The 12,858-nt window shown below is 38.5% G+C and overlaps 4 protein-coding genes across 6 annotated transcripts; 1 reads left to right on the forward strand and 3 right to left on the reverse strand.

The window, feature by feature from the left end:
- Nucleotides 1–119: 119 nt before the first annotated feature.
- On the reverse strand, nt 120–1,672 carry LOC108602631 (acyl-CoA Delta(11) desaturase). 2 transcript variants are annotated; one of them, XM_017990774.1, is made up of 5 exons: nt 1,621–1,672; nt 1,193–1,469; nt 799–1,135; nt 554–739; nt 120–496 (listed from the first exon to the last, which is right to left on the reverse strand). In XM_017990774.1, the coding sequence occupies exons 2-5, from the start codon at nt 1,467–1,469 to the stop codon at nt 178–180; spliced, it is 1,119 nt and encodes a 372-aa protein (XP_017846263.1). In that variant the 5' UTR covers nt 1,621–1,672; the 3' UTR covers nt 120–177. The 2 variants fall into 2 exon arrangements, with proteins under 2 accessions (XP_017846263.1, XP_017846262.1); XM_017990773.1 differs by having other exon boundaries at nt 1,577–1,633.
- A 263-nt stretch (nt 1,673–1,935) lies between these two features.
- LOC108602630 (probable enoyl-CoA hydratase echA8) lies at nt 1,936–3,448 on the reverse strand. The gene is made up of 3 exons (XM_017990772.1): nt 3,248–3,448; nt 2,405–3,193; nt 1,936–2,349 (listed from the first exon to the last, which is right to left on the reverse strand). Exons 1-3 carry the CDS (start codon nt 3,345–3,347, stop codon nt 2,090–2,092), a joined length of 1,149 nt encoding a protein of 382 aa, XP_017846261.1. The 5' UTR covers nt 3,348–3,448; the 3' UTR covers nt 1,936–2,089.
- A 729-nt stretch (nt 3,449–4,177) lies between these two features.
- LOC108602627 (glutamate dehydrogenase, mitochondrial) lies at nt 4,178–10,587 on the forward strand. Of its 2 annotated transcripts, XM_017990766.1 has the most exons (6): nt 4,178–4,699; nt 8,313–8,747; nt 8,808–9,127; nt 9,194–9,398; nt 9,802–9,840; nt 10,262–10,587. In XM_017990766.1, exons 1-6 carry the CDS (start codon nt 4,297–4,299, stop codon nt 10,531–10,533), a joined length of 1,674 nt encoding a protein of 557 aa, XP_017846255.1. In that variant the 5' UTR covers nt 4,178–4,296; the 3' UTR covers nt 10,534–10,587. The 2 variants fall into 2 exon arrangements, with proteins under 2 accessions (XP_017846255.1, XP_017846256.1); XM_017990767.1 differs by lacking the exon at nt 9,802–9,840.
- On the reverse strand, nt 10,554–12,741 carry LOC108602632. The gene is made up of 5 exons (XM_017990776.1): nt 12,621–12,741; nt 12,372–12,545; nt 11,927–12,295; nt 11,590–11,858; nt 10,554–11,521 (listed from the first exon to the last, which is right to left on the reverse strand). Exons 1-5 carry the CDS (start codon nt 12,652–12,654, stop codon nt 11,252–11,254), a joined length of 1,116 nt encoding a protein of 371 aa, XP_017846265.1. The 5' UTR covers nt 12,655–12,741; the 3' UTR covers nt 10,554–11,251.
- Nucleotides 12,742–12,858: the final 117 nt, after the last annotated feature.

The raw sequence follows: 12,858 nt of genomic DNA on the forward strand, positions 1-12,858 counted from the left end.
ATAAAATACAAAAATCAGCATTGTGATAATACAGTTAATCAAATTTATGAAGATATAACAAATTGACTTGCACCCATTAAATTTAGGCGTTAATAAAACTCAAACCATTTATTTTGAAATAATTTATAGTAACATGTATATGTATATCTTATATATCCTTTAAACCATTATAATGAATTAATCTTGTTTTTTACCAACGAGTAGCACAAGCTTGGCATCGTCTGCAGTGAGATCCTTGTCGCCCCAGCCCCATAATTCGTGAGTTCCATCCCCAGTGCGGCGAACCCTGCGCTCGATAGTCTCCTTTGCTACCGATTTGAGATCGTATGCCCAACCAATTTTGGCAAACATGTCAATAAATGCCGTGGACATGTTCAGGGAGTATCTGCCCCACTCGGCAGTCTTATAGTCCCAGGGGAATACGTGATGATAGTTGTGCCAGCCCTCACCAAATGTAACAGCGGACACATACGGACTTTGTGACGGATTAATATGCCTAAATTAATAAAGATTAGATAATTGTAGACATTAGGATCATAGATTGTATACGTACTTATCGTAAGGGCGTCCACCAAATTTGTGAGCAGCACTATTTACAAGCCAGGTCATATTCAGCTGAAAGCACCACCGGAACATGGTGGATACAAACCAAGAGCAAAGTAAGGATTCATTCCAACCGTAGAATGGTATGACTGTGGGCAATATAAAGCAGGCCAATGGCATAAGTGTATAGTAGTGCCTGCAAAACAAATTAATTTTTTTTTAACGTAAATCGCCATTAAGCATTAGTTAACTTACCGTTTTTGGAACATTAGTATGGGATCGGCTCGTAGATCCGACAGATCTAAGCTCTTGCCCTTGGCCACCACATCGGGATGCTTCTTGCACAGTAGCCAACCAACATGAGAGAAAAAGAATCCACGTGTAGCATTGTGTGGGTCAGCATCCGTTTCTGAAAACTTGTGATGCACCCGATGGTCACGTGCCCAATGGTACGCAGCATCCTGGAAGGCGATTGTATTAAAAACGATCAATATAAGACGCATTGGCCACTTGGCTTTGTATGAGCGATGAGCCCACAATCGATGTGCCCCAGCAGTTATGCCCAGCATGCCCATTATATATAGCGCCGCGCCTACAAAAGTTGAATATGTACATGTACTTCACTTTCTTAAATGCATTTAATACTTACTGAAAGCCACAGTTGCCCATTTAGCTTGAGTTAAAAGCAAAAAGCCGCCATACAGAGCAGCCAAGTGCACATATGCAAAGAGTATAATGTTGCGCCAAACCCATTTTAGTTTACGGGTCTCTGCCCTTTTAAGCTGCACTACATCCACGTCTAAGGCGCCATCATTTGTATCTGCATCAGCTTCGAAGAGCACGCCCGTCTGCTTGGACTCTTCTCTGGTCTCTTCGGCTGATAGCGCTTGATCAACGCTAGGACTGCTTACGGCGTTAGGTGGCATCTACGAACAAGAGTTGTTCCTCAATTAAAAATTCCCGGTAACTTACAATTTAAAAAGTAATATTTCCACTCGCGTCTGAAAGCATGCATAACAAGCTGAGCACTTACATTTTCCAACTAATTAAAAAAACATGTAGGAGGGTAATACTGACCGTCTTTAACAAGTGTTGACTCTATACTGCTGCGAAAATATTCACATTGTACAATTTTGTGCACTATATTTACAAATGATATTGAAGCACATGTATGTATATCACCACCTTGACCCTTTATATGAGGAAAATAGCACTCTATACTCAATTACATGCTCAAGATAGTACAAAGGTCTGCCAACTAATGTATTTTCTACAGATTAAGATTAAATCTTAGGTGTCTAGACACGTGAATCATAATCTTTGCTGTTTTTTAAGTGATGATTATCATTATCTATAGGTACAAATGATATCAATAGCGTCCTCTGTTGTCGTTTCATTACAATGCATTTTTTTTCAGTTTATTTTTTGTTCGGTTTTAATAAATTAACAGATTCAAGTTAGTCAGTTTTAAACTGCATGTTACTTTGTTAATACGTACATATAACATTTGCTCTGTATAAAAAAAACAATTTTTTTTAAGCAATGTCTATTTGTTCTTTGGTTTGTCATTTGATTCAGGCTTTTCACTGCTCGTATCCTTGTCACCAGATTTGTCTTCAGCTTTGGATTTAGATTTCTTCTGCGCTTTCTCCGCCTGTTTTTGTTTTTCAGCTTCAATCTGTGCAAGTTCATCCTGTTGCTTTTTAGTTTCCTTTTGTGCAGCAGCTTCGGCTACATCCTCATCATCCCAGTCTGCCATAGAGCGATCTCGCTTTAGCCACGAGTGTGTGGTGTCTGCCTTGAAAGCTAAAATAAAATAATTAGAAGCTCATAACCCAAAATTTCCGAAAAAGATACTAACTAGAATTAAACCATTTAATGCCATTTTGCATGTCCTCGATGATTTCGCGTGATGTCAACATGATTTCATTCTGCACAGCCTGGTGGAAAGATGACGTTTCAAACGCAGCAGAATATACAGAGTTGCGATCGTGATTAAGCGCACGCTGGGGAAACTTCGATATACAAGTGGCCAACTCCAGTGCATTGCCGAGAGCTGTGCCCGTTGGCACAATACGATTAACCAATCCTATATCGTGCGCTTCCTGTGCGCCAACAGGTCGCCCTGTAAGTATAAGATCAAGCGCACGAGAAAGGCCAATCATAGCAGGCAGCCTTACTGTGCCACCATCCAGCATAGGCACACCAAAGCGGCGATTGAAGAAACCCAGCACAGCTGACTCTTCCATTACGCGTAAATCACACATCAGAGCCAGCTCCATGCCGTTGGCAATACAATAACCATTTATGCCGCAAACAACAGGCTTCTTAATCTGGCGACGCGTAGGCCCCACTGATCCCTCGGGGCGCATAAGAATGTCTACACTGATCTCCTCCTTCTCGTCTTCACTCATCTCCAGAATATCGAAACCCGAACAGAAAGATCCGCCCACACCATACAGCACCGCAACCGGCGAGGCATCGTCAGCTTCAAAGGCAGAAAATGCCTCACAAAGTTGAGCGGCCGTTGTGGAATCAATAGCATTGCGTTGCTGTGGACGATTGATGCCGATTAGCGTTATATTTTTATCCTTTTCCACGCGTATATTGCTCTCTGGCACAGGTTCTGGCGCCGATTTTGTTGCAGCGTCTGAAAAAATCGCCGTTTGAATAGGTAAATATTATGTCATGTAGCGGTAACTACCTTTGCGGAGAGAATTTGTGGTAGCCACCATGCGGCGAACTGTGAAGCGTGCCTGGTGGTCTAGTTGATGGCCCAGATGCCGGATAACTTTTCCCAACATAATTATATATATCGATTATACTTTCTATTACTTAAATTTGAAGTAAACGCGCTTCCAACTTTACAAATTCTAATATGTAAACCGCAAAACAATAAAAAGTTGTCTTCACAGATGTTGTATTATATCGAAATATCGGCGTAAAATAGTTTGCTAACTAATTGCCAATATATCGAAAAGTAGCTATCGATGTGTTGTGATACGGTGCTGCCACTAATTGGTAATGGAGAAAAGAGACGGCAATAACACATGATGTGATATACATATATAATAGTCGCGCGCATTTTCAAAAATAAGCTTTCAAACTTGTTAAGTTTTTTTTTAATTATAGCTATATGTAAGTGTGAAAATTGTTACACAGGTAGTAAAAATGTTTTTATAGGTCGGCATTAGCTACACAAATTTGGTCATTGTTTAGTAATATAAACATTTCTAAAAGTGTAGATGATTTATCTAAAATTACATTAAAATTTTCGAAAAATCACAATTTTAGATAGCATTTTTGTTTTCTATTTTAGCATTTTTTGTAATCGATTTAGTAATTTAAGCCCATGAAACGTTAGTGTTGTGTAACGATGGTTCAGTTCAGTTCTTCATTGGTTTATTTTTCATAGATTGTCTGTTAGTTTCAGCTTATGCATTATTTCAATAGTTAACCTTTTTATATTTGTATTTCATACATAGAAATTTAAGGTAGAAAGCAAAACAACAAATGAACAAAAGTAGGAGTAGAAGAACGATTCAGTTCTTTTGATTTAGTAGTTCCTTCGCGAACAACCCACGCGCGCTTTTTCTAAAAGAAGCTTTCAAGTTTTGGAGCGTACCCCAACGTTCTCAGTTTGGAGCGGCGTCGAAAAACGAACGGTTGTGCATTAAGCATCAGACCAGCAGCAGTTGAGGAGCAAGACCCATTTTAGAATTTGTAATTTGTGTGTGTGCGTAGTATAGAAATATGTATCACCTGAAGAGTTTGGCCCGCCAGGGTGCCATGCGTCAGCAAGAGCTGACTGCTTTGGCTAAGGCTTTGCCCACAGCTGTGCTCCAGACGCGCAACTATCAAATTCCCGATCGTCTAAAGGATGTGCCCACTGCCAAGGATCCCCGTTTCTTTGACATGGTTGAGTACTTCTTCCACCGTGGTTGCCAGATTTCCGAAGATCGTCTGATCGAGGAAATGAAGGGCAAGGATTCTCTGGATGCCAAGAAGCAGAAAGTGAAGGGTATTCTTATGCTTATGCAACCTTGCGACCACATCATCGAGATTGCCTTCCCATTGCGTCGCGATGCTGGCAACTATGAAATGATTACTGGTTACCGTGCCCAGCACAGCACCCACAGGATCCCAACAAAGGGCGGTATGTACAAATATACATTTTTTTTCATCTAACCCGGCATTTGCCAACAGTTGGCAAAATCGATATTTCCTACAAACAGTTTCAATTATGTGGTGCCTATGAACTTATGTAACTTCATACATACAATGTACGCTTGCATGTGTATGTGTGTATCCCCTTCCTAGTGCCTTTCGCGCATACTCCAACATTGTTTACGTTGTCGTTGTCTCAAGCACAAATTGCATAAGTCGTGTGTACCGTTATTCCACGTGCGACCATTTGATTTCCAAGCCCTTCAAGTGTTCTCCGCCTTTCTCTATTTAATTTGAATTCTTTGAAAAGAAGAAAATTTATGCTTATCGGCTGGCAAATTTTTATTTTGCTTTGCTCAAGTTCTATTTTTAATAACGTGTACGTTTTCGTTTGCGTTTGCTTTTTTGTATTTGTTGGCTAGTGGTACTAGAAGAGCAACAGACAACGAGACGCACAGTGTGTCGTAGGTGGCAAGCCTCTCTTTTTGTAGATTTTAAAATCTTTAATTTTAACCATTGTTATAAAAAAAAAATTATGCATTGCGTCACAAATTCTAATCTGACCTTAAAACATAATATTATCAAGAAACAAAAATACGATGGTATCACGTACGCCTACGATTTCGTAAAAACATAAAATACGTAAGTGTTTATGTGATTATTTCTATTGACTAGTGATAGGCAATATTGTTTTTATTTTTTATGAGTATGGTTGATTTTGGGGCAGAACGAGTACGGGAACTGGTTGTAAGCAAGTGTCACATGCTGTTGCTAACCGATGGCTAATAGTTATTTTAAATACACGTGTGTGTGCTTAAATTTATAACTAACATTTGATACTGGTAGCCATTAGGCTATGTTTACAACATTTGCCATTGCTCTAATTGGCGTTAATTTTTATTATTGCTTGCTATATGTATACATTCATATAGAGGAGACACAATACTTCATGGCAACTCAAATTCTGGTGTTCATACATACAATACGTAAATAAATTTCGTTTTGTTTGACGTTGCAATTCACAAATGAAAGCCCATTAGCGAAACTGGTTTTCATCATTTCGTTTGGGTATCTGAGAACTTTTTTAAAAAATATATATGTACATATATACATTCATACATATGTATACAGCAAACTTCACGTGATGTTATCGTTAAAAAAGCAGTAAAGCATAAATAATAAATAAATGCATCAGTTATTAAAGAGTTGCGACACACTGTGCAGCAAAAGAATATTTACAGTAAGTTTCCCTGGCGAAGCATTTTCTATGCCAATGAACTAATTGGTGACAGTTGAACTTATTTATCTCATACATGTCTACACATATTTATGTATGTATTCCGCATACATTGTAATGCTAATTTTTTTTTACTGTAAGCCGATCAGCCAATTGAAAGCTTATATGCACACGCGTATTCTTATGTATGTATGTACATATATCAAACACTTGCCTAAACCAGCACTTGAACAGCTGCACTCCCCGCTGATAATTTTAATGTGTTTAGCTTATCAATGCATACTTTTGTACATAGTTTTGTACATATATAAAGTCGTATTTAAATAAGTTCTGTCAACAACAGATATATGTATGTACATACTGGTAGTATGTGCAAATGTTGTTTACATTCGTGTTTTGTTCAAGTGGCCCTTGCGATATGTAAATTGATTTATAGATAAATTTATGGCATATCTTATATTAAAGCGCTTAATTTAGATTAGAGCCTTTATATCAGTTTTAGGCAAATTAGGGAATACCTTGAGCCCTAGTGCGTCAATAGCGCCAAATTAAATATATTATGTTTTATCTAGTTCTGTGTATCTCGCATTTGCTATCTATGCTATCACACACTTGTATATGTCAGCAAAACTCAAGATGCCGTCAGCCCACGCTAAAAATCTTTATCATATGGCTAAAAAAGTAAGTCAGCTGACGCTTAGGCACTAGAAAATACGAGAGTAAGAGAGAGCAACCGGTTTGCTATGTTAGATATTGTGCTTGCTGTTGCCAATCGTGCATATATAGAATACATACAGACACTATTAAAAATACTCTAATGAATACTCATTGACGTGGCAGCAGGTACGCCCCAAGCAAGCGATCGAGCCCCCAAAATGCGCAAGAACTTATCGCAACGATTGTATAAGCGGCTCATAACGTACATCACGTTATATATATGTATATGTATACATATGTATATGTATATATAAAATGTGGCATAAATAGATGGGGACTCTATGCTATAAAATATCACGCGTGTTAGTTGTTTTGATGAAAATTGCCAAAACAAGTTGTATGGGCGGCACCCTGTTTATTAATCTTACAGATAAAGCCGGTTGCTAGCAACAGCGTACATAGAAACATATAGTATATATACATGTACATGTACACACATTTATTTTTATTGTTTGCTTAGCATTGAAATTATCAAAATTTGATGCGAATAAAAAAAAATATTGAGTTGAGTTGGCTGGCTTTTAATTATTTTTGGCTAAAGCAAAAGCTCACGCTGTTGTTATGCACACTTTCGTACATATATATATATATATATGTTTGTATGTTTGTATGTATGTACAGTCAGCATCGAACACAAAATACATACATATAAACATTTATGGCTTTCGCTTGTTTTGTTTGTTTATGTACAATCATAGACTATACAAAATTAGATAAAATTCGAGTACAAGCAAAATTCACGAGAAATTTCAAAGCTTAAATTAGGGCAGAGCTTGCTTATCTCAATTCAATTTAATGAACTAACATGAAACTGAAAACTTTAAATTAAATAGTTTGCTCATAAATACTTTTTTGAAATTAATGAAACTTACGTAAACATAGATTGCAATTGCGTATTATCAATGTCACTTGATTTCGATTTCAAGCTGATTTGCATTTTAAAATTAGCTTATGCAGCTGATAAGGGCTTTGTATTATATAGACATAGTGTTTGTTTTTAGTTTTTTTTTTTGTTAAAGTTAAAGTTCAGCAAATTAATGATGGAGATCAATGCCTAGCGACCAAAATTTAATTAATTAAATATAGTTGGTGCACTTTGTGCTGTGCAATCAGTTTATCATTTTAGTTAATTTGGAACTTGTGTAAGCCCTGTAGGCTTTATTATTGAAAATCGGATTGCATTATAAAATTTTGATAGTAGCGTGCAATTAAGAATTTGCCGCTTATCTAATCGGCATGCCAAGTTTTCTTTGAAGATATAAAGATAAAACACATTAAAACAAACAAGAGATAACTAAGGCCCAGCTAAGCTATTATGACGCTAAACTGCTAATATGTATATTATATATATATATATATATATATAAAGATATAGTATAGGACATAGTGACCCGCTTTGGGTTTATAGTAAAGGGTGTGGGTATGCAACTTTTGCTTTCATCGCAACATGCATGTACTTAGTATATAATGGCAAGTAGCTTATTTTCAGCGTGTCTGTCAATTGTATTTAGTTCAAAAGCAAATAAAAATATAACATGTACTATGTATATGCAGACTAGGCAGCTTTCAAGGTTTCTGCAGGCAGTACACCTGGCGTATACGTAATGTATATCTGATTTTGATTATGCAATTGTCTTTTTGTACACAGGCATTCGCTTCTCATTGGATGTGTCTCGCGATGAGGTCAAAGCCCTGTCTGCGCTGATGACCTTCAAGTGTGCTTGCGTCGATGTGCCATTCGGTGGTGCCAAGGCCGGTCTGAAGATCAACCCCAAGGAGTACTCCGAACATGAGTTGGAGAAGATCACCCGCCGCTTCACCCTTGAGTTGGCCAAGAAGGGCTTCATTGGCCCCGGCGTGGATGTGCCTGCCCCCGATATGGGCACTGGCGAGCGTGAAATGTCCTGGATTGCCGATACTTATGCCAAGACCATTGGCCACAATGACATCAATGCCCATGCCTGCGTTACTGGCAAGCCCATCAACCAGGGTGGTATTCACGGTCGTGTGTCCGCCACCGGACGCGGTGTCTTCCACGGTCTGGAGAACTTCATCAACGAGGCTAACTACATGAGCATGATTGGTGAGTGTTAAAGCGCCATTTAATTGAGGTATTGTTATTGATCTAATGTTTCTTATGCAGGCACCACTCCCGGCTGGGGCGGTAAGACCTTCATTGTGCAGGGCTTCGGTAATGTGGGTCTGCACACCACCCGCTATCTGACCCGCGCCGGTGCCACCTGCATTGGTGTCATTGAGCACGACGGTACTCTGTACAACCCAGAGGGCATTGACCCTAAGCAGCTGGAGGACTACAAGAACGAGCACGGCACCATTGTTGGTTACCCCAATGCCAAGCCCTACGAGGGTGAGAACTTGATGTTCGAGCCATGCGACATTTTCATTCCAGCCGCCGTCGAGAAGGTTATCAACAGCGAGAATGCCAACAGAATCCAATGCAAGGTAAGATTGGTCTTAAGCAATAACAAAGTTGAATTGATTTTAAATACACCTTGAACCCTCTTGCAGATCATTGCTGAGGCTGCCAACGGTCCCACTACACCCGCTGCCGATAAGATTCTGATTGATCGCAAGATTCTGGTCATTCCCGATCTGTATATCAATGCTGGTGGTGTCACAGTCTCCTTCTTCGAATGGCTCAAGAACTTGAACCATGTGTCCTATGGTCGCCTGACCTTCAAGTATGAGCGCGAGTCCAACTATCATCTGCTCGGTAAGTTGTAAAAGTTTCAACGAACTTTAGCTATATAGTAAGCACTGATAACGCGCTCTTTATAAACATATATAACGCACTGACTCGTTCGATCTATATCATGTCATATCATTTTCATTAAAGCGGTATTTGGTTTTAAAATCGAAATTCATTTTTAAGCTAGTTGTAGATGAAAGAAACCCTTACAGAAAAGCGGCTGCTCAAAAGCATTTGCTCTTCCAGTTTTGGTTTTGCTTGAACATAAATACATCGAACATACATAATTATATCTAATTTGGTCCTTGATACTTGTATTTGTATTTTATTATCGATAAAAACAGCGCTATTTAATTATAATATCATCTTAGTAATTCGTTGTTTATTCTATTTCTTCTTTTTTTCCGTTTCTCTACCACCAATGTAGACTCAGTCCAACAGTCAATTGAAAGAATTATTAACGACGGTACATTATTATTAATTCTTTTCTTTTATTCTTATATAAAAAGCTATATCCCTACTATCCTTTGCACATATAAAAAAAAAAAAAATTAAAACATTGCCTGCATTGGTTACTTTTTGTATTTACGTTGAATTGTGTATTTGTAGTCCTAGTTTATATTTTTTGTTGTGCCATCATTACCGCTTCTCTACACTTTAAAGATCTTTATAGATCATAAGACACACATAACATAACTAATAATTGGAAAAGCCCATAATCACATCCTAAACTTTGTGCTAACCGTGCTATCCTTATGAATAATCTACTTAATGTAGTTAAAGTTGGCAGCTTATATATCCAGCATGTGTGGCATATTATATTAATGGCTTTGTCTGTTTTTCACATCTCTCTCCCTATTTCTCATGCTTGCCTGGTCATATTTTAGAATCCGTGCAAGAATCCCTGGAGCGTCGTTTCGGACGTGTTGGCGGTCGCATTCCCGTCACTCCCTCTGAGTCGTTCCAGAAGCGCATCTCTGGCGCTTCCGAGAAGGATATTGTGCACTCCGGCTTGGACTACACTATGGAACGTTCAGCTCGTGCCATCATGAAGACCGCAATGAAATATAACCTGGGTCTGGATCTGAGAACCGCCGCCTATGTCAACTCCATTGAGAAGATCTTCACCACATACCGTGACGCCGGTTTGGCCTTCTAAGCGCAGCAGCTGTCGCTGCAGCTAAAACTTAACTAGCTTAACTGATTGAGAACTCAAAAGCAAATATCATATATGCACCCGCGTCATTTTTAGCAAAAACAAATTGTCACAAAGTCCAAGTAATTTATCAAATGAAAGAAAACAGAAATTGTATGTTAGCTGAAATACTTAATTGTTCAATTTTAAACATTTGCCCGTTTTTTGTATTAAGCTAATGAGAAAGATATGAGCTTAAATTGCTTTTATAAAATGATTATTGTTGATTTTCTGTAATGTTTAAGTTAATGAGAGCGTAAAAGTGAAGCAATTGCATTTTTCAATTATCTATCGTATTGTACGAGACGACGCTATGTTGCCGCAACTTTTAAAGTAATCAAATATACACAAACATAAATATAAAAAAAATGCATTTTATTTTATTGTCAATTGGCCACTAAAACTGATCACAATACAAATGTTAGTCTTATAAAAATTACGTATACGTTATACGATTGATTGGAATGCATATATATATCTATTAAAAAATATGGAATTGGGCACGTCTACACATAATACTATAAGTACACTTTTTCTTTTGCAAAAACTCCGAACAGCGAAGCTTAAGTCTGATGTAAAATGGAAGATTATATGGATTCAATATAAAAATATCTTTCGCTTAGTCCACTAATAATTGCTTGATTGTGCATATTAACTTGGTGCATTTATACTTTGCCATTGGTTAAAGGGCTAAGGACTTGGGAAATAGCTGCTGCTTGGCATAGTCATCAATCATCTCAATAAGCAAGTCACGCGTGACTTTTGCCTTCTGCAGCACATAACCGAAGTCCTTGAGTTTTGAATTATCCAAATTGAGATGCTTATGATGCAGTTGCTCCTCATCCAAGTAAGGCGTAAGTGGTGTGTTGTCAATGCCATTTCGCTGACAAATCTCCGCCCAGGGTGCCAAGTGCTTGTCGTTAATCTCAGCTACCGTATCGGTCGGATAGATCTGTAATGGAGTTTTAATTCAGTCATTTTATGTTCAACTATGCTCTATATATATATATATTTATATACCTTTGTCAAATTGGACATTACAATTCCAAAATAATCGACATTAATACCAAATATATCCACCAACATGTCGCTGATGCTGCCCTGCGTTGACGCTGAGTCATCCACTATGTTGTAGACTTGTCCAGCCGTTTTGGGACTTTGTGCTAATTGCCAAATCGCTGCGCACACATCATCAACATGCACCGTATTTAGACGCATGGCGTCGTTCCACAGTAGCTTCATTGTTTCACCGAGGTATTTGTATATGGCAGCGATTATAATACGCGGCACTGTGAATTAAGTATATTGTTGTTGTATTTAGGTAAAATAATCAACGGCCTATGATGACTGTACTCACTCAAATAGCGCTTATCACCAATGCCATAGACAATTGGTAGACGCACTACGGTGTAGTTGAGATTGTTAACTTGCGCCAGCTCCTTTTCCACTTTTAGCTTTTGCTTAGCCACGCCCGTCCATGGTTCATGTTTGCAGTCTTCCTTTAGTGGCGTCTTTTCGCTGCTGTTAACACAGCCTGAGCTGAGCTCTACATAACGCTTGACCTGTTGATTTGCGGCCTCATTAGCACAATTAATGCTCAGCTTGTAAATGCCCTCCTTGTACACAGCATCATCTTGATTGGCACGCGTTTCGCCGGCACAGTTTATGACCAAGTCCCAGCTGCGATTTGTTGTTGGGTGTGGTGCGTACGCCGACTGAACTGAGGCTGCAATCAAATACAAAGGGAGCAAGGAAAACCAGTTTCAGGCTCTTGTTGTATGCATAAGTATTCTCATAAATACCGGCGTTTATTAAGTTTGCACTGCAGAACTCTACTTTATCGTTGCTGAATGCCTTGGATTGTTGCTCGTTCAGCCAGGCCATCTGTGGCGGCGTCTTATCAACAATGCGAATTTCCTCTGTCAAGTCATTGTTAAGCAAGTATGTCAGCAAGTTGCGTCCAATGAATCCACAGCCTAAAGAAATATTCAACAAGAATGAAGATAAGCTTACAAAAAACAATGATTGTCGTAATTACTGATTACACATACCACCCAAAATTAAAACAGTCGGTTTTTCAGACATTACTGCAACGGCAACGAAACTGCAAGCAGCGACTAGATGTTTGCTTCTGTATTATTTTAAGGCCTTTGTGTATATATATGTAAATAAAAATGATCTGTACACAATAGAGCTGCAAAATTATCGATGCATCGAGCACAAGTCAGCGAACTTGTTCTTCAGCGGATCGATACTTACAATTATTAATAAAAGCAGCTCGTCTGAAAT

This window comes from Drosophila busckii, chromosome 3R (assembly GCF_011750605.1).
Source record: "Drosophila busckii strain San Diego stock center, stock number 13000-0081.31 chromosome 3R, ASM1175060v1, whole genome shotgun sequence".
NCBI lineage: Eukaryota > Metazoa > Arthropoda > Insecta > Diptera > Drosophilidae > Drosophila > Drosophila busckii.

Coding starts and splice junctions, on each gene's coding strand:
- LOC108602631 (XM_017990774.1), bottom strand. CDS start 1,469: ATGCCACCTAACGCCGTAAGCAGTCCTAGCGTTGATCAAGCGCTATCA. Junction 1,136..1,192: donor ATGGGCAACTGTGGCTTTCA/GTAAGTATTAAA, acceptor CAACTTTTGTAG/GCGCGGCGCTATATATAATG. Junction 740..798: donor ATACTAATGTTCCAAAAACG/GTAAGTTAACTA, acceptor TTTGTTTTGCAG/GCACTACTATACACTTATGC.
- LOC108602630 (XM_017990772.1), bottom strand. CDS start 3,347: ATGTTGGGAAAAGTTATCCGGCATCTGGGCCATCAACTAGACCACCAG. Junction 3,194..3,247: donor CACAAATTCTCTCCGCAAAG/GTAGTTACCGCT, acceptor CGATTTTTTCAG/ACGCTGCAACAAAATCGGCG. Junction 2,350..2,404: donor CATTAAATGGTTTAATTCTA/GTTAGTATCTTT, acceptor ATTTTATTTTAG/CTTTCAAGGCAGACACCACA.
- LOC108602627 (XM_017990766.1), top strand. CDS start 4,297: ATGTATCACCTGAAGAGTTTGGCCCGCCAGGGTGCCATGCGTCAGCAA. Junction 9,399..9,801: donor GTCCAACTATCATCTGCTCG/GTAAGTTGTAAA, acceptor CCACCAATGTAG/ACTCAGTCCAACAGTCAATT. Junction 9,841..10,261: donor TGAAAGAATTATTAACGACG/GTACATTATTAT, acceptor GTCATATTTTAG/AATCCGTGCAAGAATCCCTG.
- LOC108602632 (XM_017990776.1), bottom strand. CDS start 12,654: ATGTCTGAAAAACCGACTGTTTTAATTTTGGGTG. Junction 11,859..11,926: donor TGGTGATAAGCGCTATTTGA/GTGAGTACAGTC, acceptor CTTAATTCACAG/TGCCGCGTATTATAATCGCT. Junction 11,522..11,589: donor TAATGTCCAATTTGACAAAG/GTATATAAATAT, acceptor ACTCCATTACAG/ATCTATCCGACCGATACGGT.